The 26891-nt window shown below is 48.2% G+C and overlaps 1 protein-coding gene across 1 annotated transcript in view; it reads left to right on the top strand.

Moving 5' to 3' along the window:
- Positions 1-26891, top strand: part of SFXN5 (sideroflexin 5) — a 425012-nt gene that overhangs the window by 192191 nt on the left and 205930 nt on the right. Inside the window, exons 8-9 of the mRNA XM_088459744.1 lie at positions 11829-11885; positions 13995-14060. Of these exons, the coding sequence (XP_088315870.1) occupies positions 11829-11885; positions 13995-14060 (123 nt within the window). The remainder of the gene's footprint in view (positions 1-11828; positions 11886-13994; positions 14061-26891) is intronic.

The following is a 26891-nucleotide window of genomic DNA, read 5'->3' as shown; positions in this document are numbered from 1 at the left end:
GCAGGTTCCTTCTGGTGGGGAGTGTTTCACACGTATTCCTCGCAGACACCCACCCTGCCGATTTCATCCTCCCCAGGTTCCCCTCTCCCTTTGTGAGGGACGAGCTGCCACATTAAGGCCCCCTTACACGCTATACACTTCTTTGTTAGGTCACATATTGTTCCCACAATTCTGAATCCTACTTGTTTCACCACAAGTGAATGATCGCTAAACGCACAGAACTTCCTCAGATAAAGGGAATTACAGCCTTTCTGTCCCGGTGATGCCGGACATTGTAATTACATTTGCTGTGGACCTGTGTTTAAGCTGTTGTTCTCTCTTATCAGCCATATTTTCATACACATTGTGGCTACTTCGACTGCCGGCTTTTTGACTGCATCTCGCTGCCGCTACTACAGACTGATTCAGTTGGATTACAGGCAGGAAGTCTAGTGTGTATAAAGCAAATGCACCCCCCTAACCAACAGAGAGAGAGGTCCCTGGGAGCTTTGGGCCTGATTCAGAGCCGGACGCTATTTGCGCTCGCTCGTTCAGAAAAAGGGGCCGGATATTTAAATAGAGCGCTCGCGGTCTGTTGACGCCTCTATGTCTGAACGAGCGAACGAAACATGCGCTCGCTATTTTTTAAAAAACAACCCCTGGCCGCTCGCATCCTATGTCATCTCCGCTATTTATTAGATTAATCGAGTACATCGAAAGGCATCTGAACTGCTCGCAGTGCTTGTGCTGGGTTTTACTTCCCGCAATCATGCGAACAGTTCAGGCTAAGAAACAACCAAGTGACGTGGTCGATGACGCTGCTTTGTTAATTATGCACACCCTTAAAACGCCCGTTTTGACCGTTTGGCACGCCTGCGATCGGATCTCCACTCCCCGTTTTCAAGCACCTTCCCCTGTTACCACCCACAAACGCCTCATTCTGTCACTCAAATTAGCAGGCATTCGCTATTTAGCGAGCACACGATTTCTGACCGCAATGACTGGTTGGCGCATGCGTATTACAACCCATACGCATGCGCAGTTGTGCGAACATCGCTCGGAGCGAACGAGCGTCCGCTTATGAGCGGCTCTGAATCAGGCCCTTTGGTCAAACCCACCTTTTGGATATATTTTCCGAGCAGGGTCATATATCCCAGCATTCCCTGACACAGTTTTAGCAGATCTTAACAGCAGAGCTTTCTTTGGGCATGCTGGGATGTGTAGTCCCTGGTTTAGAGCACGTTGTTTCACATCTTAGGGAGCATGGCTACATCAATATCAGGCCGGGCTTCGGGAATTGGGGTGCACACAGTGATGCTCTGTCCTGGATGGTTTCATCGCAGCTCACAAGGCACAGACATATCCATTCCCCTTTACTTACCCAGCAGCATTGTGTATTATGGAATCAGAACATTGGCACGCACCCTACAACATGGGGTAGAGGCTGTGCTATGATGGTGACATGGGTACGTAATCCTGGGGCCATGTTTAGCCCGTTTGAAGGCCATCCCAGCAATCGTCACCTTCCTCACAGATACCTGTACATTGCCAGCACCTGATTGGCCAGATGGCGGGAGAGTCCATTACAGCTTGGGCTGCACCATATTATTCAGTGCAGTGGGCGCTGGGCCTGACAAAGACCCGGACGCTATACTGCGCTTGCATTGAGCGATTTTTCGCAATCTGCGCATGCGTATGAGTCACAATGCGCGTGCGCGAACCAGTCAGTGCGATGGGAAAGTGCTCGCCCATAGCCCGCAGTTGGGCCGCTATTTTGAGTGACAGAATGAGCCGTTTGTGGGTGGTAACAGGGGAAGGTGCTTGTAAACGGAGGTGTGGATGTGCGAACACAGGCGTGCCCGACTGTCAGAACCGCGTTTAATGGGTGTGTATAATTAGCAATGTAGCGTCATTACACACGTGACTGGGTTGTATTTTAGCCAGAACTGCTCGCAATGTTGTGGTGGGAAAAGGCTGCGAGCAGCTCCGATGACTCTCGATGTTCCCTATTAATCCTACAACTGAGATGACGTGTGTTGGAAGTGGCAAAGGGGCGTCTTTATACAGGTGCGGCCGCTCGCTATTACTTAGTGGGTGGCTTTACGCGACGCACTGCGAGCACATGATTTAAATAGCCGGCCCCTTTTAGCCAGCGAGCGGACGCAAATAGCGTCCGGGTCTGAATTAGGCCCGCTATCTCCTTTATATCCTAATACAAACTGTTAATTGGTACAGTAATACATGGTGTGTTCTTCCTGTCACCAAACAGACCAGTAGCTTTCTCCAATGTTGGCCTGGCGTTCCGCCCTCATTACCAATGGCGGCCGGGGTGTGCGGGATGGGAAGTCTGTATGGGTGATGGGCACCTGCAGCCCTTATAGTATGATAGGTTTGGCCAGACCACTGAGTGACCAGATCTGACCACTCTGGCCACAACGACCGCATAGCATTCAGTGATTTACTCAGTCATTTCCCTAACAACCATCACGTGTGTGTGAAAATAAATTGCAAGCTCCTAGGGTCATTATGTAAATGATACATACCAGTCGTTGGATGTACAGGGCACTCTCCCTTTCAGGGGCTGCATTCCCCCTACCGTGTACAGGCCATGGCAGTGAAGAGGTTAATCCCGGGAATGCTGATCCCACTCACAGTCGGTGACATGTGTTTGTCACTGTCACCGTGGTGACATTTAGAAAGGAGCCGTGGGCTTTGATAACTCCTGCGTGGATCAGAGGGGCCGTCTGTTCTGCTGAAACAAACACCCGGCTCTGACAGGAACTTCCGTCTCTCCTCAGACAGTGTACAAGTGATCGCCCTGCTTTGTATCTCTGAGGGATGAGCAGGACTCGTGGGGGCAGCCGTAGCTCACCCCCATGGCATAAGTACAGTGTGGTGCTGCTCCCCTCATCTTCCCGACAGCTGTCACCCTTCCTCGTGCCACCGAGCCGATCCCCTGCCAGTACACACCATCATCATCTGACTAATCGCCCTAACAATACACCGGTGACATTATAAATCCTCCTGTACAGTGTGTGCTCATACTCGCTGCTTGCTGAGGTGATTGTAATACACCCAGGTACTAGGGTCAGCTCGTACAGGTGACCCGTCTCCGTTCACGTTCAAACTTGTGCTATAAGAAACCATCCATCTACTTAAATCTATCACTGCTCACCACCCTCTGCACATGGTGAGGTATACACCCCTATCACTGCTCACCACCCTCTGCACATGGAGAGGTATATACACCCCTATCACTGCTCACCACCCTCTGCACATGGTGAGGTATATACACCCCTATCACTGCTCACCACCCTCTGCACATGGAGAGGTATATACACCCCTATCACTGCTCACCACCCTCTGCACATGGTGAGGTATATACACCCCTATCACTGCTCACCACCCTCTGCACATGGAGAGGTATACACCCCTATCACTGCTCACCTCCCTCTGCACATGGAGAGGTATACACCCCTATCACTGCTCACCACCCTCTGCACATGGAGAGGTATATACACCCCTATCACTGCTCACCACCCTCTGCACATGGTGAGGTATATACACCCCTATCACTGCTCACCACCCTCTGCACATGGAGAGGTATATACACCCCTATCACTGCTCACCACCCTCTGCACATGGTGAGGTATATACCCTATCACTGCTCACCACCCTCTGCACATTGTGAGGTATATACACCCCTATCACTGCTCACCACCCTCTGCACATGGTGAGGTATATACACCCCTATCACTGCTCACCACCCTCTGCACATGGAGAGGTATACACCCCTATCACTGCTCACCTCCCTCTGCACATGGAGAGGTATACACCCCTATCACTGCTCACCTCCCTCTGCACATGGAGAGGTATACACCCCTATCACTGCTCACCACCCTCTGCACATGGAGAGGTATATACACCCCTATCACTGCTCACCACCCTCTGCACATGGAGAGGTATATACACCCCTATCACTGCTCACCTCCCTCTGCACATGGAGAGGTATACACCGCTATCACTGCTCACCACCCTCTGCACATGGAGAAGTATACACCCCTATCACTGCTCACCACCCTCTGCACATGGAGAGGTATATACACCCCTATCACTGCTCACCTCCCTCTGCACATGGAGAGGTATACACCCCTATCACTGCTCACCACCCTCTGCACATGGAGAAGTATACACCCCTATCACTGCTCACCACCCTCTGCACATGGAGAAGTATACACCCCTATCACTGCTCACCACCCTCTGCACATGGAGAGGTATACACCCCTATCACTGCTCACCACCCTCTGCACATGGAGAGGTATATACACCCCTATCACTGCTCACCACCCTCTGCACATGGAGAGGTATATACACCCCTATCACTGCTCACCACCCTCTGCACATTGTGAGGTATATACACCCCTATCACTGCTCACCACCCTCTGCACATGGTGAGGTATATACACCCCTATCACTGCTCACCACCCTCTGCACATGGAGAGGTATATACACCCCTATCACTGCTCACCACCCTCTGCACATGGAGAGGTATATACACCCCTATCACTGCTCACCACCCTCTGCACATGGTGAGGTATATACCCTATCACTGCTCACCACCCTCTGCACATTGTGAGGTATATACACCCCTATCACTGCTCACCACCCTCTGCACATGGTGAGGTATATACACCCCTATCACTGCTCACCACCCTCTGCACATGGAGAGGTATACACCCCTATCACTGCTCACCTCCCTCTGCACATGGAGAGGTATACACCCCTATCACTGCTCACCTCCCTCTGCACATGGAGAGGTATACACCCCTATCACTGCTCACCACCCTCTGCACATGGAGAAGTATACACCCCTATCACTGCTCACCACCCTCTGCACATGGAGAAGTATACACCCCTATCACTGCTCACCACCCTCTGCACATGGAGAGGTATATACACCCCTATCACTGCTCACCTCCCTCTGCACATGGAGAGGTATACACCCCTATCACTGCTCACCACCCTCTGCACATGGAGAAGTATACACCCCTATCACTGCTCACCACCCTCTGCACATGGAGAAGTATACACCCCTATCACTGCTCACCACCCTCTGCACATGGAGAGGTATACACCCCTATCACTGCTCACCACCCTCTGCACATGGAGAAGTATACACCCCTATCACTGCTCACCACCCTCTGCACATGGAGAAGTATACACCCCTATCACTGCTCACCACCCTCTGCACATGGAGAGGTATATACACCCCTATCACTGCTCGCCACCCTCTGCACATGGTGAGGTATACACCGCTATCACTGCTCACCACCCTCTGCACATGGAGAGGTATACACCCCTATCACTGCTCACCACCCTCTGCACATGGAGAAGTATACACCCCTATCACTGCTCACCACCCTCTGCACATGGAGAAGTATATACACCCCTATCACTGCTCACCTCCCTCTGCACATGGAGAGGTATACACCCCTATCACTGCTCACCACCCTCTGCACATGGAGAAGTATACACTCCTATCACTGCTCACCACCCTCTGCACATGGAGAAGTATACACCCCTATCACTGCTCACCACCCTCTGCACATGGAGAGGTATATACACCCCTATCACTGCTCGCCACCCTCTGCACATGGTGAGGTATACACCGCTATCACTGCTCACCACCCTCTGCACATGGAGAGGTATACACCCCTATCACTGCTCACCACCCTCTGCACATGGTGAGGTATATACACCCCTATCACTGCTCACCACCCTCTGCACATGGAGAGGTATACACCCCTATCACTGCTCACCACCCTCTGCACATGGTGAGGTATATACACCCCTATCACTGCTCACCACCCTCTGCACATGGAGAGGTATATACACCCCTATCACTGCTCACCACCCTCTGCACATGGTGAGGTATACACCCCTATCACTGCTCACCTCCCTCTGCACATGGAGAGGTATACACCCCTATCACTGCTCATCACCCTCTGCACATGGAGAAGTATACACCCCTATCACTGCTCACCACCCTCTGCACATGGAGAGGTATATACACCCCTATCACTGCTCACCACCCTCTGCACATGGAGAGGTATACATCCCTATCACTGCTCACCACCCTCTGCACATGGAGAGGTATACACCCCTATCACTGCTCACCACCCTCTGCACATGGTGAGGTATATACCCCTATCACTGCTCAACACCCTCTGCACATGGAGAGGTATATACCCCTATCACTGCTCACCACCCTCTGCACATGGAGAGGTATACATCCCTATCACTGCTCACCACCCTCTGCACATGGAGAGGTATACACCCCTATCACTGCTCACCACCCTCTGCACATGGTGAGGTATATACCCCTATCACTGCTCAACACCCTCTGCACATGGAGAGGTATATACCCCTATCACTGCTCACCACCCTCTGCACATGGAGAGGTATATACCCCTATCACTGCTCACCACCCTCTGCACATGGAGAGGTATATACACCCCTATCACTGCTCACCACCCTCTGCACATGGAGAGGTATATACACCCCTATCACTGCTCGCCACCCTCTGCACATGGAGAGGTATACACACCCCTATCACTGCTCACCACCCTCTGCACATGGTGAGGTATACACACCCCTATCACTGCTCACCACCCTCTGCACATGGTGAGGTATATACCCCTATCACTGCTCACCACCCTCTGCACATGGTGAGGTATATACCCCTATCACTGCTCACCACCCTCTGCACATGGAGAGGTATATACACCCCTATCACTGCTCACCTCCCTCTGCACATGGTGAGGTATATACACCCCTATCACTGCTCACCACCCTCTGCACATGGTGAGGTATACACCCCTATCACTGCTCACCACCCTCTGCACATGGTGAGGTATATACACCCCTATCACTGCTCACCACCCTCTGCACATGGTGAGGTATATACACCCCTATCACTGCTCACCACCCTCTGCACATGGTGAGGTATACACCGCTATCACTGCTCACCTCCCTCTGCACATGGTGAGGTATATACCCCTATCACTGCTCACACCCCTCTGCACATGGTGAGGTATATACCCCTATCACTGCTCACCACCCTCTGCACATGGTGAGGTATACACCCCTATCACTGCTCACCACCCTCTGCACATGGTGAGGTATACACCGCTATCACTGCTCACCACCCTCTGCACATGGTGAGGTATATACCCCTATCACTGCTCACCGCCCTCTACACATGGTGAGGAATAACCACAACCTGGAAACAAAGGCAGAGGACCAATAGGAGTGAGCCGTGCCATGCATTACTCCATGCAGTATTGTGCATAATCTGCGTCCTAATATCATTTCCATTGCGTATAAAAATTCTAACCCAATCATCCAGTACACTATAAGCCACTTTCAATGAAGCTATAATACGGGACAGATAATAATTTAAAATAATGATGCAAAAGTCATAGAATTGCTCCCCGTGGCTTGTGCCATGCGTCCTGCACCTTATGGCTCTATAATAATCCTGAGGGCACATCTTTCTGACAAATTGTTACATCAATGACTATGATCAGATATAACATCTTCCAATCCCATCTGACTAGTATTAAACCCCTCTTTTCAGTCTTTCCTTTACTGCCCACCCACTTATCCCAGCTTTCACGCGTGCCTTTATCACTCTAGCTTGTCACCCCCTCCTCCAACCTATGTCCATGTCTACCCGCTTCTCTCACTGTGCCACCCATCTCCAGTATAGAGTGTAAGCTCTTATGAGCAAGGCCCTCTACCCTTTGTCTGCTCTTAATAAGTAATAATAATAATTACAAAAAGAGACTTCTAATCTCTATACAATGTATGAAACATTCTGTTGATCTCTATACAATACAGGGAGCATTCCAGTAACCTCTGTGCAATGCAAGGAGCAGAGGGCCTGATTCAGAGCCGGACGTTATTTGCGCTCGCTCGTTCAGAAAAAAGGGGCCGGCTGTTTAAATTGATCGCTCGCTCTTTGCGTTCTGTTGACGCCTCTATGTCTGAGCGAGCGAACGAAACATGCGCTCGCTATTTTGTAAAGACGCCTCCTGGCCGCTCGCATCCTACGTCATCTCCGCTATTTATTTGATTAATCGAGTACATCGAAAAGCGTCTGAACTGCTCGCAGTGCTTGTGGTTGGATTTTCCTACCGCAATCATGCGAACAGTTCAGACTAAGAAACAACCAAGTGACGTGGTCGATGACGCTGCTTTGTTAATTATGCACACCCTTAAAACGCCCGTTTTGACCGTTTGGCACGCCTGCGTTCGGATCACCACTCCCTGTTTTCAAGCACCTTCCCCTGTTACCACCCACAAACGCCTCATCCTGTCACTCAAATTAGCAGGCACTCGCTATTTTGCGAACACACGATTTCCTACCGCACTGACTGGTTGGCGCATGCGCATTATGACCCATGCGCAGATGTGCTAACATCGCTCGGAGCGAACGAGCGGCCGCTTATGAGCGGCTCTGAATCAGGCCCAGAGTCCTTCCTAGTTAAGGCCTAGCTAATTGGCGAGAGATGGCATGGGCGCTGGACCCATGGCGGGGCTGTATCTAGGCAACACAGTGCCCTTTATGCACTGATTTCTGGACCAAAGTCTGTCTCCTTCCCTCCCTCTGTCTGTGGTGCAACACCACTGTATGTATCAAGGCTTTTCAGATTGTGAATTAATGATGTAAAAGTACAGGAATTCTTTCCGCAATACATATATCTTCTATACAATACTAACAATGCTATTAACAGCCAACCCCACTTTCATAGATGAGGGAGGGTACTGGGAATGTACTATAGAGTACTGGACCCGCCCCCTTTTCTGCTGGGAACACTGGTGCGTGTGGTTTCCCCATGGCGCTTCCCTGTGTCACCGTGTAACATGGAGGGGCGCCTTCCTAACAACTTCCCGCATTCTGTACCAGGTTCTGGTTGCTTGTGACAGTGGGACACGTCCCCCAAATCAGTACTGCCTGGTGTGTGACATTGAGAAGTGCGTACGCGTGCCCGTACACTGCCAACCCTCTCCATGTGATACATTATGCCCACTCTGCCCAGTGCGCAGTCTAACCTATATAGCACTCGAGAGTATTCAAAATGGCGTTCTATTAGTGGATAATGCGCACATTTAATGCTATTTACCAACATTACCCACAAGTCTGTTCTCCCAAACAGGAGGGGCTTATTTACATATTGTCCCAGCGGATCATGTTGGGTGTCTCTGTAACTTTCTTTAATAATCTAATCAACATTTTTTTTTCCCTGTTGTGATATTATGTGATGACCACGTGTACAAATGTGCCTTGTTGTGTCTTTTGTGTGTTATAAATCTATGTTGTTGTTCTGTTGTCATCCGGACAGTGACACGAGGAGGGTCTGACCCTGCGGTGCATCGTCCTGCACTGCGTCCCACGGGTACTGCGGTCTATGAGAGACGCTTTGTCTATACTCAGCGGACCGCTGGACTGACCACAACAGAAGACATGGGGCTAAATGTGATAGGGTCCGAGTTTTGAAAACTTTTAGAACTCACCTACTCATGTGAAAGGTTGCGAGAACATACAAACTCTGATGTTGCTCACACCCCCACAACTCGCAATGGTAAAACTCACATCCAGATGTTTTGCCGTTGTGGGGATACACCTAGAGTGCTAGTTCTTAACTAATATTTGGTCACTATTACTGCCCTAAAGCTTGTAAAAAAAACAGACCTGCTTTCAGGCTAGTGAGTAGAGCCTGACAGGTCCGAGTTACACAGATCTGTAAGATCCGTGCATGCTTCTGTATTAACAAAATAGTAGAATGTTTAAAAAAAGATTATGTGGGGTCCCTCCTAACAGCACGACTAGCACTGGGCTTTTCTCAGCCGGTCCTGGCTGTGAAAATACAGGGAGAAAAAGTAAGGATCCCCCTGTATTTTCATCAACCAGCACCGGGCTCAGTGAGCCAGTCCTGGATATGGAAAATACAGGGGACCCCTACTCATTTTGTCCTCTGTATTTCCACAACCAGGACCGGCACACTGAGCCCGTTGCTGGTTGATAAAATTCAGGGGGAACCCTACGTTTTTTTCCCCCCTGTATTTTCACAACTATTATTATTATTATCCTTTATTTATATGGCGCCACAAGTGTTCCGCAGCGGACAGGCCTGACACAGAAGGGGAGGGGCAGACAGACAGGCCTGACACAGAAGGGGAGGGGCAGACAGAAAGGCGTGACACAGAAGGGGAGGGGCAGACAGACAGGCGTGACACAGAAGGGGAGGGGCAGACAGACAGGCGTGACACAGAAGGGGAGGGGCAGACAGACAGGCCTGACACAGAAGGGGAGGGGCAGACAGACAGGCCTGACACAGAAGGGGAGGGGCAGACAGACAGGCCTGACACAGAAGGGGAGGGGCAGACAGACAGGCCTGACACAGAAGGGGAGGGGCAGACAGAAAGGTGTGACACAGAAGGGGAGGGGCAGACAGACAGGCGTGACACAGAAGGGGAGGGGCAGACAGACAGGCGTGACACAGAAGGGGAGGGGCAGACAGAAAGGCGTGAGACAGAAGGGGAGGGGCAGACAGAAAGGCGTGACACAGAAGGGGAGGGGCAGACAGACAGGCGTGACACAGAAGGGGAGGGGCAGACAGAAAGGCGTGAGACAGAAGGGGAGGGGCAGACAGACAGGCGTGACACAGAAGGGGAGGGGCAGACAGACAGGCGTGACACAGAAGGGGAGGGGCAGACAGACAGGCGTGACAGAAGGGGAGGGGCAGACAGACAGGTGTGACACAGAAGGGGAGGGGCAGACAGACAGGCGTGACACAGAAGGGGAGGGGCAGACAGACAGGCGTGACACAGAAGGGGAGGGGCAGACAGACAGGTGTGACACAGAAGGGGAGGGGCAGACAGACAGGTGTGACACAGAAGGGTAAGATAGGGAGGAAAGAGCATGAGGTGGGTTAGGATGAGTGTTGAAAGGCCTTGATGAAGTAGTGGGTCTTGAGAGCCCGTTTGAAGATTTGTAGAGGTGGAGAGTCTGATGGGGAGAGGGAGAGCATTCCAAAGGTAGGGAGCAGCACGGGCAAAATCTCGGATGCGGGAGTGGGAGTAAGTAATCAGTTGGCAAGAGAGGCGGCGTGTATTAGTTGAGCGAAGTGGACGGGCGGGAGTGTGAAGGGAGAGAAGGTCAGAAATGTATGCAGGAGAGGATTTGATGAGGGCTTTGTAGGCGAATGTAAGAACCTTGAATTGGCATGCCAGGTGCTGGTTGCGCTTTTAGGGAGGGACTCCACGGCTATTTTTTCGGAGGGGGTGGGGGAGAGAATTTTTAACACTTTACCATTTTTTTTTAACACAAGCCTTCAGGGACATCACTGATCTGTGAAGGCTCCTGTGTAACTCGGACCTTGTAATGAAAGTCGCATTACAAGGTCCGAGTTTTCTTACGGAAAACTCACACAATGTAATAGCCTGGAGCTCACAAGTACGCAGGCTGTTACATTTGCCGAGTTGTGGGACAAACTCGTACCCTTAAATGTGCGAGAAGGTACAAATTTTTCCCGCAGATAAAACTGACCCTATTACATTTACCCCGTGGTGTCCGGAGACTGTCCAGCGTCTAGTGACTACAGACTGAGCCTTCCTGATAGAAGTGATGGATCCTGTTTTTACTCGTGTTCAATGATTTAAATATGCTCCCAAATTTTTGCACCCTTTCATCATCATATTATGTGTGCGATTATAGCCTCTATGTATATATTGTGCCATCCTTTCTTCCATTAACACGTTTTTACCCTCTTTTTGTTATTTAGTGGTTGAATCAAAGTCACAACGCAGGTGTCAACTATGCAAATCGCAATGCTACCAAGGTGAGAACCCCCCACGCAGGGCCTGATGGTCTGTGCGCGCAGGGCACGGGCCTCCTGCAGCTAAACTAATTACATCCTGCAAGAAGACATCGTTCCCCTGTCCTGACTGTTCCTTCATCCCGGCTGTTGCTTCTTTTATCGTCACCTGCAAACCTTTGTCTCAAGGCCCCCATACATCAGAGATTTGATTGCAGCAATCGTGCAATTTGCAATCGATTGTGTCTAAAAATCTTTCCCTTTTTCAATCGATTGCAGAATTACCACAATAGATTGAAAAACGGAAAGATTGTTAGACACAATCGATTGCAAATTGCACGATTGCTGCATTCAATCTCTGATGTATGGGGGCCTTGAGACAGATAGTAGCGTGACATTTCCGCCTATTGCGCCCCAGGGATTTTGTGACTGTAGTTTCACTTTTGCATTTCGCACTTTTTCTGTCTGAATCGAGACCCTTTTCCGCTGGTACCGGTATGAAGACGTAGCAAAGAAGCTGATGTCGGTAAACTTAGACACATTTATTAAGGAGAACTCCGCACCCTGGGCTCGTTACCCTCATTCCTGTGACAGCCGTCCCACCCAAGTTTTTATTCTTGTGTGTGACAATGAGGACATTTTAAAACGCTAAGGGGGAGATGTATCAAGCCTTGGAGAGATAAAGTGCCAACCAATTAGCTTCTAACTGACATTTTACAGTATTTGAAACAATGACAGGAGCTGATTAGTTGGTACTTTGTTTTCATCCACTTTATCTCTCTCCAATTCCCAGCACATAGACCCCTTAGTGAGATAAAGTGGAGAAGTTTCCCAAAACAGCCAATCAGCTGCTAGCTGTCCTTTGTTTGAATTGACCGTTAGAAGCTGATTGGTGGCTTTAGGGGTGTAATCTAGACTAGAAAAAAAAAAAACACACAAAGGACCTCATTCAGAGTCGGTCGAAGCGGCCGCACGGTCGTACGCCACCGATGTTCGCTATACTGCGCATGCGTAAAGTTCGCAATGCGCGTGCGCAAACTAGCCGATACGATCAGAAATTTCTCTCTCCTTGAACACAGCCAGGTCGGTAGTTTGAGTGACAGATGGAGGCGTTTGTGGGTGGTAACAGGGGAAGGTGCTTGAAAACGGGGGAGTGGAGATCCGAACGCAGGCGTGCCTAATTATGCGAACGGCGTTTTATGGGAGTGCATAATTAACAAAGTAGCGTCATGGCACATGTGACATGGGAGGTTTGTACACTGACATGATCGTAGAGCTTAACAGAGGGTATGGTCAACCTTAAGCTCTACGACCAGTTCCGATGGTCTCGATTAATCCTTATATGCCCGGAGATGACGTGTAATGCGTACGAGAAGGGGGCGTATTTTTTTGTCTTCCGACCGCTTCTTCCCCTTGGTCGGCCAGCTACCGATCCGAACTTAGGAACGCAACTTGCGAGGGAATCATTTGCATATACGGCCCCTTTTCCCGTACGACCGAGCGGCCGCTTCAACCGACTCTGAATGAGGTCCAAAGTCCCCCAGCGCTTCATAAAGGACCAACAAAACAGACATACATCCATACATCTGCATACATATGGTATCTCACCAGCCACGGCAAGGCGTCTCTGCTCTGCTGGTGGTCCTACATGATAATAGCACCCACTTTGGGTCATACTTTTATGTATTTCTTAAACGAGAGCCAACTCCCCTGGAGGCACCCCAGGATCCTCCAATATGGGACTAATATGGCTCTCGATTTACAAATACATAATTGTATGACCCAAAGTGGGTGCTATTATCATGTAGTGTAGGGACCACCAGCAGAGCAGAGACGCCTTGCCGTGGCTGGTGACTTACCATATGTTTGCAAATGTATGTAACTTAAGATCTCTACATTACTATTATTATGCAGGATGTACATCTCTTTTGCTGGTTCATTATGGTGTGCTGGGGGAATTTGTTTGTGTTTCCTCTCTCACAGAAAGGCTGTTGCTTGCCAGGGGGTCACTATACAGAAATAAGGGTGTACACCCCACTTTGACAACGTCTGCTCTCCCAGATAGGAGAATGTGTCTGATTTACACGCAGCTGTGTGTCCGCTCATCCTGGCTATTACTCTCTGTATTTGTAGCCTTCTCCAACATCCAAGTTCATCCTGGGATACACTGGAGCTGTCGTCAGTGCGGTCTCTATAGCGGTGAGTAGGGTCACCAGATTATTCTGGCGTCTGCATGTTTGTTTTATTGTATACATGGAACAGAGGGCCTGATTCAGAGCCGCTCATAAGCGGCCGCTCGTTCGCTCCGAGCGATGTTCGCACATCTGCGCATGCGTATGGGTTTTAGTACGCATGCGCGAACCAGTCGGTGCGGTCGAAAATCGTGTGCTCGCAAAATAGCGAATGCCTGCTAATTTGAGTGACAGGAGGAGGCGTATGTGGGTGGTAACAGGGGAAGGTGCTTGAAAACGGGGAATGGAGATCCGAACGCAGGCGTGCTTAAAGGTCAAAACGGGCGTTTTAAGGGTGTGCATAATTAACAAAGCAGCGTCATCGACCACGTCAGTTGGTTGTCTTTTAGCCAGAACTGCTCGCATGATTGCGGTAGGAAAATGCAACCACAAGAATAGCGAGCAGTTCATACGCCGTCCGATGTACTCGATTAATCTAATAAATAGCGGAGATGACGTAGGATGCGAGCGGCCAGGGGGCGTTTTTAAAAAAAAAAAAGTCCACATGTTTTGTTCGCTCGTTCAGACATAGAGGCGTCAACAGACCGCAAAGAGCGAGCGCTCAATTTAAATAGCCAGCCCCTTTTTCTGGACGAGCGAGCGCAAATAGCGTCCGGCTCTTAATCAGGCCCACATTCCCAAATTGTTCTGTGCTGTGTTTATACTGAGAGCCTAGGACAAGTAGCCCGCGGCCACTCAAGCAGTTGTGAGACTACAGGTACCTCTGTGCCTGGTAGCCATAGGCTGCCTATATCAGGTCTAGAATGACCGTTCTGTGTTGTGCTGCTCACGGCCTCATTGCAGCGACGCACTCACCGACGCGTCTTACAACCGTTTCCCGTTTAACTCATCCTGTTGAATCTACGTGCGATGTGGAGTTCACGTCACTCGGCACTTTGTCGCAGGCGTTCTGACGGCACACCCTGCTCTAGGTGGATGATCCAGCGTTCATTGGAAGTGGATACAGCTTGTGTTCATTCTAGCAGGCTGCACCTGTCACACCCCGTGCAGTTCCACTTTCCTGCCTGAGGTGTCGCTCTCTGCTCTGCACACTCAGCTGATGCAACAAACTGCAGAGAAACAGACCAGAGTGTGCTAGGAGCACCAGAGCAAACAGCGCCACCCCAGGCAAGAAAGAGGAACTGCACGGGTTGTGACAGGTGCAGGGTGCTAGAATGAACACCATACAGCCATCTTTTCTCATTACATTAGTCATTGGCCCTTATCTCCAGGAAGGTAATAGACATGACTCTGATCTAATGTCCATGTATCTGCGGCCATGTGTGGTCACTTTGCAGCAGTAGATGTGGCTGATTGTCAGAGTCACTGGCTCCATAGGAAATAATTGTGATCCTCATAAGTGCTTGTGAGCAGAGGAAATACATACAAGCGCCTCACCAAATCTCATTACCCTAAGCAGCCCCTGCTGGGGAATGTTGCATTCAGTCATGGTCATTTATGGAGTGAAAATGTCCTGTGACATCACGCGTCATACTGGTTGGACTTTGTAGTGAAGGTTTTACCGTGTTATATTCAGGGGTATCCACAAATCTGCTTTGTAGGTCCACTACACTGGGCTGGTCCCAAAGACCAGGAGGTGGGCGTACACCCGGAAATGGTCTTGGTGTCCAAATATAAACGTGCCAATGTTCTTTGTGGTCGACACAATAGCAGAACGTTAGGTCGACGTATAAAATGTCCACATTTAACATGTCGACACCAGAATTTTTACATAACCTTTTTTTTTTTTTTGCATATTTTTTTTAGCCTAAACCTAAAAATAACACTAGAATATACTGTCGACATTCTGGTGCCGACATGTTAAATGTCTACATTATGGCCATGTTGACATTTTGTGATTGTTGACATTTTACATGTGGACCTAACGTTCATGTGGATATCCCTGCAGAGCCCTGTAACTGGATTAGCGCGTCTGCTGTGTATGTGATAAACAGAAATGTTAGTGAATTGCATACATTGAGCGTATGATGGAACATGACATTTTGGGGGTATGGTCCCCGTCCCCCCGGTGTCGTCCGTAATCTATATTTGTATACTCTCAATATACTGTACGTAATCTCACAAGAGTACATTAATACAAATAAGATTATATCATATAACAAGAGTAATGCTTACCTATACAATGTCTTATATAACACTATAGTTAAAGCCACTCTCCGGCTTTTCTGTAGTGAAATGTCAGTTTGTGTCTGTGTGTTTGATCATGGTGCCCTATAGTGTTATACAGTGTGCCATCCGTGCCCCACAATCCTATACAGAGAAGCTGCCCACAATCCTATACAGAGAAGCTGCCCACAATCCTATACAGAGAAGCTGCCCACAATCCTATACAGAGAAGCTGCCCACAATCCTATACAGAGAAGCTGCCCACAATCCTATACAGAGAGGCTGCCCACAATCCTATACAGAGAAGCTGCCCACAATCCTATACAGAGAAGCTGCCCACAATCCTATACAGAGAAGCGGCCCACAATCCTATACAGAGAAGCGGCCCACAATCCTATACAGAGAAGCTGCCCACAATCCTATACAGAGAAGCTGCCCACAATCCTATACAGAGAAGCTGCCCACAATCCTATACAGAGAAGCTGCCCACAACCCTATACAGAGAGGCTGCCCACAACCCTATACAGAGAGGCTGCCCACAACCCTATACAGAGAGGCTGCCCACAACCCTATACAGAGAGGCTGCCCACAATCCTATACAGAGAAGCTGCCCACAATCCTATACAGAGAAGCTGCCCACAATCCTATACAGAGAAGCTGCCCACAATCCTATACAGAGAAGCTGCCCGCAATCCTGTACAGAGAAGCTGCCCGCAATCCTATACAGAGAAGCTGCCCGCAATCCTATACAGAGAAGCTGCCCACAATCCTATACAGAGAACACACATGATCCAGGTCTTCCCCGAAGGCACAGTGTTATCTCCCATCTCTCTCTCTGATTGGCTGAGGACGCTCCGCTGTACATACCCTAGCCGCATTACCTGTCTATAAGCACACCTGTATCTTACATGATATTCATAGACTGTTGTACAGAAAAGTTGTGCCAGGAAATGAATGGACATATAAACACCCAAATGGCCCCCAACGCCAGGAGTTCCTGAATAGCGCTAGTATTACTGCTTTGTAGGTGACTTTCCTAATCGGCACGCTGTTTGGGGTGCTCTGCGGTTCACCCCCTTTTATCACGTAGTGACAGGGAATGACCATCACTATTGGCTGTTATCTTATTCACAAAGGGGTTCTTTATAGCCGGCATCCCCTCCCTCACTTGTCAGGGGGCTGAGATATACAGTGTTTAGTTTGGCTTCTCCGTTATATGCGGCTAAGGGACTGGGGCGAGGATTCTGGGTGGGAAAAAAAGACGAGGAAGACGTTTGTTAATGGCGGGTTAGAGAGAGTGATCTGTATTACAGCAATAAATAAATGCAATGTCAGAATATACTGGGGAAGTGAACACAAACATTGGATCATTAGGCAGAGAATCAATATGGCCATTGGCCATTCTCCAGCATCACAGCACATTGAGAAATAATTATTACTAATTGGAAAGTTATTGCCGGCTAATTGGACTCTGCTCTGACTGGTTCCTGTAGTAATCTTATTATAGCTTTTGTTCAGTGCTGCGAGTCTGGATCTGTATGTGTATGTATATCTGTATGTGTATGTGTTATGTGTATGTATATCTGTATGTATGTATATATGTATGTATATCTGTATATGTATGTGTATCTGTATGTATGTATATATGTATGTATATCTGTATATGTATGTGTATCTGTATATGTATGTATATCTGTATGTGTATGTATATCTGTATGTATGTGTATATGTATGTATATCTGTATGTGTATGTATATCTGTATGTATGTGTATATGTATGTATATCTGTATGTGTTATGTGTATGTATATCTGTATGTATGTGTATGTATATCTGTATGTGTATGTATATCTGTATGTATATCTGTATGTGTATGTATGTGTATGTCTGTATGTGTATGTCTGTATGTGTATGTATATCTGTATGTGTATGTATATCTGTATGTGTATATGTATCTGTATGTATATCTGTATGGGTATGTATATCTCTATGGGTATGTATATCTGTATGTGTATGTATATATGTATCTGTATGTATATCTGTGTGTGTATGTATGTATGTGTTATCTGTATGTATATCTATATGTGTATGTGTTATGTGTATGTATATCTGTATGTGTATGTATATCTGTATCTGGCCGGTCTGCACGGAGGATTCCTCAGCAGCGGTCAGCGCGGCTCCGGCATGTGACGTTCCCGAGGCCGTGCCCACCCCCCCAGCTCTGCCTCTGCCCCACGTGTCCTAGGATATAGGTTTCATTGATCTCTCTATAGAAATACACAAGAAACACGTTCATGTTCCTAGGCCAGCTTATTGTGTGCAGGATTAGGTACCTTGGGTTGTCCCCATCTAAATAAAGATAAAACCTTATGTATTGCACACAGTATGGGCACCGCAAATCTATTTGCTTTTGCACTGGTGCCCCTAGAAGGTCTGCAATTCCAGGTGCCCGCTTGCTCACCGTTCGCTAGCCTGATTCATGGCGTAATGATGTCTTCCATGCAGCACTTTTCTGTGTTTTATATTGGACAAAGGACCTGATTCAGACCCGCTCGCTCTGAGCGATTTTTGCCCATCTGCGCATGCGTAGAATTCGCAGTGCGTGTGCGCAAGCCAGTCTTTGCGATCTGATTTTGGTTGCTCGTAAGCCACTATCAGGTCGCTACTTTGAGTGACAGATAGCGCCGTTTGTGGGAGGTAACAGGAGAAGGTGCTTGTGAACGGGGGAGTGGATGTGCGAACGCAGGCATGTCGGCCGCCAAAACGCAGTTTAAAGGGCGTGCATAATTAGCACAAAGTAGCGTCATTGTACACGTCACCTGCATGTATCTCAGCCAGCGCTGATCGCTGTGCTTGCGGTGTGTTAAGGCAACCCCAAGGGCTGCGAGCAGCTCCGATGAGTCCCGATGGTCCCGATTTAACCTACATTTCCCGGAGATGACGTGTGTTGCGAGTGGCAAGGGGGCGTCTTTAGACACTTGCGAGCGCAGTTTGCCATAGCTCGCTAAAACATATTGGGCGTCCTTACGCGACGCAGTGCGAGCACTTAATTTAAATAACCGGCCCCTTTCTGCCAGCGAGCGACCGCAACTTGCAAGCGGGTCTGAATGAGCTCGAAAGTGCACCCAGAAATTGCCTTGTTTTCCGTAGTTTATCATAAAAGTGCAACTTGTCCCGTTAAATGTACGCTAGTTCAGACTTGGTGCCAATATCAAGTCCTTTTGCACACTAGAAGCCTTCTCCCCCAAAAATGTGTCCTCTCCACCCTTTTATCTAATTTTAATAATCTTGATCCACATATTAAAATCTAATTTTTGTCCTGCTCCGCAAAGCTGGATGCCCCTGTATGCCCGCACTGTACTTGGCCAGGAATACTGTTGCTTCCATCTGCCCCTCCCCTCAGCCTTCAGTAGGGCCATCCATGGTTTGCCAGCCTCAATGATCGGAGGTCGATGTTTGATGACCCCCAGCCTCCAACCAGTCATAGTCTCCATTCTCTTCCTTCCCCCATTTTGAAGGACGTGACATGCTGTGTGTCTAATCTATAAATTCCTGTACTTCTCTATGTAGATCCTCAGCCTCCATATCTGTGGATATAGTTGAATGTATTAACTCAGAAGCCAATTCACAAAGTGAGGGTGTGACGATGGGACGCGAGAGGTGCAGCCGAACATTATTCCGGGATCCTGTTTCTTTAAATAGTTCCCCACATATCAGTGCTAGGAAGTAACAGCCTGCTCAGCCGGATATAGATAACAATTGATTATTTTTATTAATACATAATTATTATTTTTTTAATTGAATTGGTTTTAAAACCATGGAAAGCGATGACGCTGCCGACAGACTTGCGGCTTTACACATCTTTTGCTAATCTAAAACGACTTTATTTAGTTGCCATTAATGTGCGTTCCAGGTCAGTTAGCGCGATCGGACGGTGGTGTGAAATGGTCAGTAGCTGCGCCGTGGTGCGCGGGCTGACACTGCAGCGGCCGGACTCTCCTGCCTTAGCGTCAGTAGCATTTAGCCAGGGTTTGCTAGGGACGGGACATCGAACGTTGCTCTTTCCAAGCGTCAATGTGTTCCAGCTGATGCTTACTTGGCATTCAAGGGCGACATCAATGGGGTCATCGGCGGGCAGCGGTGATGGCGTCATCTGTAGACTGCCGCCAATGGCGACCTTGAGCAGTAACATCGATCTTGACCCTTCGATTATCCAACTCTTGCCGCCACTGTGTTAGAAAACGAATCGCTATCCTCATATCCTGAATACCGGCGCTGACGGCGCTGGAGATTAAAATGGCGGCGTCCTCAATGCTGGAATCTTTGCACTTTTTTTTTTTTTTTTTTTTTTTAGCTTTTCAGATAGGAATCCCGAGGCATTATTTAGTTCTAATGGACATGTTTTCGCTTGTTATATATGTTTCATTAGACATCTTGGAGGAGTTTATCATTATTTGCAGCTATAAATATGCTGCCCACCAGCTGTATGAGAATAGCTTACACTTTCACCTCCCACCTCCGGTAACGCGCCTGTCACAGCGAGGCTGGCGTTCCATGCGCGCTCGGGCTGGGAGCGAGCCTGGCTGCAGAGTGAAACCACTTCCATGTCAGTGTCTGGCTGGCTTCCAGGAGGGGAGAAACTTTTCTTGGTTGCTTGGAAAAATATTCAAAACCCATCCTAATAGCTGCTTGGTATAAGCTGGGCACGGCGCACAGACACCATGAACGTGCCGCTTTTATTAGCGTCATAATATCGATATATCCCAGTGCCGTGGTGCCACATAGAAACGCACAAGGGACATGGGAGGGAGAGATTATATAGAGACTTATATACTTTTTCGGAGCAGGACGTATATATTAAATACTATACTCAGTTTTGTGTTTGTACTGGATATACACGCATGGGGCCGTATTCAGTTTGAGGCGAAAAGCCGTTTTCGCGTGTTTTTGGCGAAAACTTTTCACCGATGGCGTCATTTTGCCAGGCGGAAAAGTATCACCGATTTCAATTTGGAAAACGTTCCGCCTAGGCAGAAAGTCAATGCAATCTAATAGGCAAAAAAGTTTCGCCTATGAATGGGAGGCGGAAAAAAGTGCAGAATTGGGGTTTTGGGGTGCAACGTTGCAGGAACCCACCTGCAGCCTTCAGACAGTCCCCCAAAGGTCAACTGTGTCAAAAAATGTTAAAAAAAACACTTAAGGACACCCCAAAAAATCACTTTGAATTTGGGGGCGAAAAAAAAAAAAAGTTGGGGGACAAAGTTAAAAACTATGAACTTGGCTCTGGGGGGGGGTCCCCAAGTATGCCCCAGGTGTTTTTATCATTGCAGGGACCTAACTTTAGCTACTTTTAAATATGCTGACCCCCATTTTCAAGTACCCCAAATTTACTGGGATAAGTTATTTTCTGGAAAAACATACTCCTGACTACTATTCTGCATCACGTATAGAAAAACGCAATTTAGCAGCTATTGAACCCGTTTAAAAACACCAAATACCTTCAGCAAGCCAAATCGGGGAGTAACATAGCTAACCCCCATGTCACAGCATCTTTTGGGGGGTGTCAGGCTGATTTCCCCAAATCTGACAGGACTTTCCGCTTGTTTAAATTTCGTCAGGTCCCGTTTTGCCTACTTTCAAATTGAATACGGGGATACGTGGGCACGTGCGCGATACTTTTCCGCCTGCAAAACAGGCGAAGTAGGCAAAAAGTCCGGGAGGCGAAAAAGTATCGCGGCTCGGCTCAAATTGAATACGAGCCATAGTCTGGCCAATTCAGAGTTACACGCAACAGCACTGCACGCACGGGACTAAACGCATACATAACGCCTGGTCATAGAATTGCACGCCTCTGTGCATCTGGAAGTAACCGCCATAGCCGTCAGCGCGCTATACCTGGCATGTGAAATAATTTGGATCTTTACGTACACATGACTCAGCCAAGCGCGAGGTTCCATTTACACACCATCGACACGTCCCCCACTCTGCCAACATGCGAGCACCCCGTTACCACCATGTTGCGCCCTTGTCAGACGCAGCCGGAGAAGTAACAGAGTTGTGTACGCTCTGTAAGCAGAACGCTTGTGTACAGCACTGCCCAGGTTACGCATCTCTCTGTAAATCTGGAGTCCACCCTTCAAAATCCTGCTCCTGCCCCTGCGCTGGGATGAGTTGTGCAGAAGTGAGACCCCTAAATATAAAAAGGTGCAGCGTGTCCGGGTAAATCATTTCCTGCTACAGTAGCAATATTGGGTAATAAAGCTGCCATGGTCGGGGGGCCGTGTTCACGATTTCCTCCCCACAGGGTAATAAATGGGGGTCCAGCAAATACATTTCATCTTAGACCCAGCAGATAAATATCACACCCAGAAGATATAGACCAATAGGAGCCAATCACAACTCTCTATCACCATCACATGATCATAATTGTATCATATCACCATTTTCTCCATCTTTGTTTCTGGTTGGCTCCCAAACTCGGTCCTCAAGGCACCCTAAGGGGTAAATTTACTAAGATGGGAGTTCTATTAAGAAGTGATGTTGCCCATAGCAACCAATCAGATTCCAGGTATTATCTTCTAAAAGGTGCTAGATAAATGAGAAGTAGAAGTTGATTGGTTGCTATGGGCAACATCACTTCTTCATAGAACTCCCATCTTAGTAAATTTACCCCGAAAGGTGCGTACACACACAACGATTTTTTGAACGATTTAACTATAACAACGTCGTTATCGTTAAAGCGATTATAAAATCGTTCATCTTTTTAAGGTGAACGATGAACGGTCATCGTTCATGCGCGTTCACGTTTGTAGTTCATCATCCATTCTGAATGTCCAACAAACGATTTTCGTTCAGAAAATCGTTCATGTTGTGAAGAATGAATGATTTCCATTCACTGAATGCATGATTAAAAAATCGTTCATGAAAATCGTTCATTATCTTAGTAACCAATGATTTTTAGTGAAGGATTTTCGAAAAAATTAACTAAAATTGTTGGTTGCTAACATCGTTGTGTGTGTATGCAGCTTAAGAGTCCAGGTTTTAGGGATATCCGTGCTCGAGTGCAGGTGACCTAATTAGAACCTATTTTCACCAATTTGATTTAACCATCTGTACTCAACCATGGATATCCTTAAAACCTGTACTGTTAGGGTGCATTGAGGGCCGAGTTTGGCAACCTCTGGTATAAAAGGAGAAACCTCCTGGTGTCTCTCCCACGCAGCAAATTACCGTCCGCGCTCTTCAGTCCCTATACTGCTCAGATTTGTCACTTTACACAGAATTTTCCCCATCCTATAATATTGGGCCTTAATAAATATATTATTGTGATTAGTTTTGATTTATAGAATTCAGAGGGGGGGTATCCAATTAGCAGCGTTAAAGTAGCGCTGCTAATTGATTGCGGTGGGCCTATCCTATTAGCCCCGAAGTGCCGCCCGACACCGCCACTTATCATGGATATTTTTTGGGACCTGATGTGTCCAGAAAAATAGTCCACGATGAGTGCCGTTTTTTTTAATCACCTAAATTGCGAAAACACATCGGTCCGCAAGCTTATCGCGGGTCCTATGTGTTTTCGGGAGAACTATCCTATTATTTCGATCGAAATAATAGTATAGGGCAAAAAACGGGGATAATCTGCGAAAAAAATCCCCGTTTTTCGCCGATCGCGGCTATCCATTAGCGGGCCGAACAATGTTCGGGGCTAATTGGATACACCCCCCAGAGTGTAGCCAACAGAAAGCCACGATTTCACGTTTCTAATTAGATTGCGTGGAGTGTTCCTATTTTTATTGGCAAACGTTAACGCATCGTGCGATGTCCGCGGACTTTAGCCGTGAGCAAATCACAGCTAATTCAATTAGATCCTAGGAAAACTAAATAAATTTAAAACTAAATATAATTTTGGTTCAATCTCTCGGTCTTTAAAATGTAGGTAGCCGGTTTGTCTCGTGTTACTATGTTGTCGGGGCTTAAACCAACTTCCAATAACATGTTGAAACGTGAAGAACACGCAGGTATACAGGTAACGATTACAATATACCAGCAGCATAAAGAGTAACCCTTGCAGAGTAAAAAAATCCGGGACATAATTAATATACGTTTATGTAGCGTCAGTGAACTGCGCAGCTCTGTACAACTGGGGGCTCCTGCGGTAAAGCTGGGTACACACTGTACGATGTGTACCCAGCGTTGCGATCCATGATCCAACGGCCGACATATCGTCCAGTTCCCACGCACGGAGCGACCGCCCCCATATTCCGCCCCCGCCCCCCACATAGACCAGCATGGGATCGTTCGTCGATCCTCCAGATCTCTTGTGCACGCAGAAAGATCTGGAGGAGCGACCGACGACCCGACGCGCGCGTGCAGCGGATGATATCATACCGACACACGGAACGATATTACTGCAATATCGTTCCAATCCGTTGGATCAGCCGTTAATATCGTTCCGTGTGGGGGGGCCTTAACTATAAAACGATGCGCTGGGTAATACGATGGGCGATAAATTAAAGAAGACGACACATAGTATAGAAGATGCATGGGCTTGGGGGGGTCTCTGGTACGATGGACATTACATTACGGGCTCCGGACACCATCCCATCTGGCCCAGAGAGGGTAAAGCCGTGGCTACCCCATATATCGCCGTACCCGTCCAGTGCTCATCTCCATGGAGTTGTCAGATTCGGCTGGGTAACCAGGACCGGCAGCTGTGACAGGCAGTGAAAGCATTATACGGGCGGGTAATCAAAGCCACCTTCTAAGAGTCCGGGCCCGGCAGAGGTCACAGCCATTGGACATGGATTCCGTGGGAATACAAATAATTTGTGGCAAAAGGTTAACTAGATTTCCAGTTAATCACTACAAATATTATCTCTTTACCAGGACAAGAGAGAGCTTAGATTCCGGGGAGCCTGACCCTGTTTAATCACATGTGCCTTACACCCCCCCCCCCCTGTCCTCTCTGTGTGCAGCCCTGATGCACAGTGGGCAGCTGTCTCAGAGGGGTCTGGTTTAATTAATACCAGCTCTGCGCAGACCACTGGGGGTGACAGCAACTTGTTTTCAGGTCATCTTGCTGTAATAGGCTCTCGCTGGGAGGAGATTTGCAGCTAATTGTCAGCAGCTATCAGTTAATGAAGTCTTTGGCCTTACAAGCGTCACACAAAGAGAGGCAGCATTTAGTGACAGAACGGCCCCAGTACCCCTCCAGACTATACAGGGAAATGACACCGGAAGACTGGACCCCGGGCTTACGGCCGCCCCATGCTGGGCTTCTGTAGAAAGGGAAATGGGCTGTACGAGATTAGGGATGTGCCAGGGGACAATGGACTGGTATTAGCCGAGGGGGGGGTATAAGACCCTGCAGCCGTTTATCAATAACCAGCACCCTATTTGCTATTTTTACTAAGAGCATTATTACTTTAGGCACTTTTTTTTTTTTATTGTCTATTTTTATGTAGCAGTAATTGCATTGTGCGACGCTTCATGGAGAACGTTCATCTATTCACGTAAACATAAATATCTCATTTGTAACTTGAAATGACATTGAGAAGCGGCGTAGAGCTTGGCGGGTTTTGGGCCTTAAAATGCATCTAAATCGCACGGCGCACGCGACCCGATTATCTGCGCACATAGTAGCAGTACTGATTCAGACGCTCAATCTCCGAAATGTACTAGACATGTGTGTTGTGGGCGTTCCCGGTGAATACGGGTTGGCTAGTCAGGCGCACATCTTTTGGAAGTGCTGAAACTGGTATGTGCAAAGAGGCGTAATCGCTAACAAAGGAGACCGGAGAATATTCATATATATTATAGCATAGGGCTGCTGTAAGATTCCAAGCTGTATGTACCTGCATGTACAGTAAGTAGGTGTCACTTGGCTGGTGGGTAATACAGAGACTCAGGGGTATGTACCTGCATGTACAGTAAGTAGGTGTCACCTGGCTGGTGGGTAATACAGAGACTCAGGTGTATGTACCTGAATGTACAGTAAGTAGGTGTCACCTGGCTGGTGGGTAATACAGAGACTCAGGGGTATGTACCTGCTTGTACAGTAAGTAGGTGTCACCTGGCTGGTGGGTAATACAGAGACTCAGATGTATGTACCTGAATGTACAGTAAGTAGGTGTCACCTGGCTGGTGGGTAATACAGAGACTCAGGGGTATGTACCTGCTTGTACAGTAAGTAGGTGTCACCTGGCTGGTGGGTAATACAGAGACTCAGATGTATGTACCTGCATGTACAGTAAGTAGGTGTCACCTGGCTGGTGGGTAATACAGAGACTCAGGGGTATGTACCTGCTTGTACAGTAAGTAGGTGTCACCTGGCTGGTGGGTAATACAGAGACTCAGGGGTATGTACCTGCTTGTACAGTAAGTAGGTGTCACCTGGCTGGTGGGTAATACAGAGACTCAGATGTATGTACCTGCATGTACAGTAAGTAGGTGTCACCTGGCTGGTGGGTAATACAGAGACTCAGGTGTATGTACCTGCATGTACAGTAAGTAGGTGTCACCTGGCTGGTGGGTAATACAGAGACTCAGGGGTATGTACCTGCTTGTACAGTAAGTAGGTGTCACCTGGCTGGTGGGTAATACAGAGACTCAGGTGTATGTACCTGCATGTACAGTAAGTAGGTGTCACCTGGCTGGTGGGTAATACAGAGACT

The sequence above is a fragment of the Taudactylus pleione genome, unplaced genomic scaffold (assembly GCF_031769625.1).
Source record: "Taudactylus pleione unplaced genomic scaffold, aTauple2 ptg000930l, whole genome shotgun sequence".
NCBI classification, from domain to species: Eukaryota; Metazoa; Chordata; class Amphibia; order Anura; family Myobatrachidae; genus Taudactylus; species Taudactylus pleione.
This window is presented reverse-complemented; position numbering and strand designations above follow the sequence as displayed.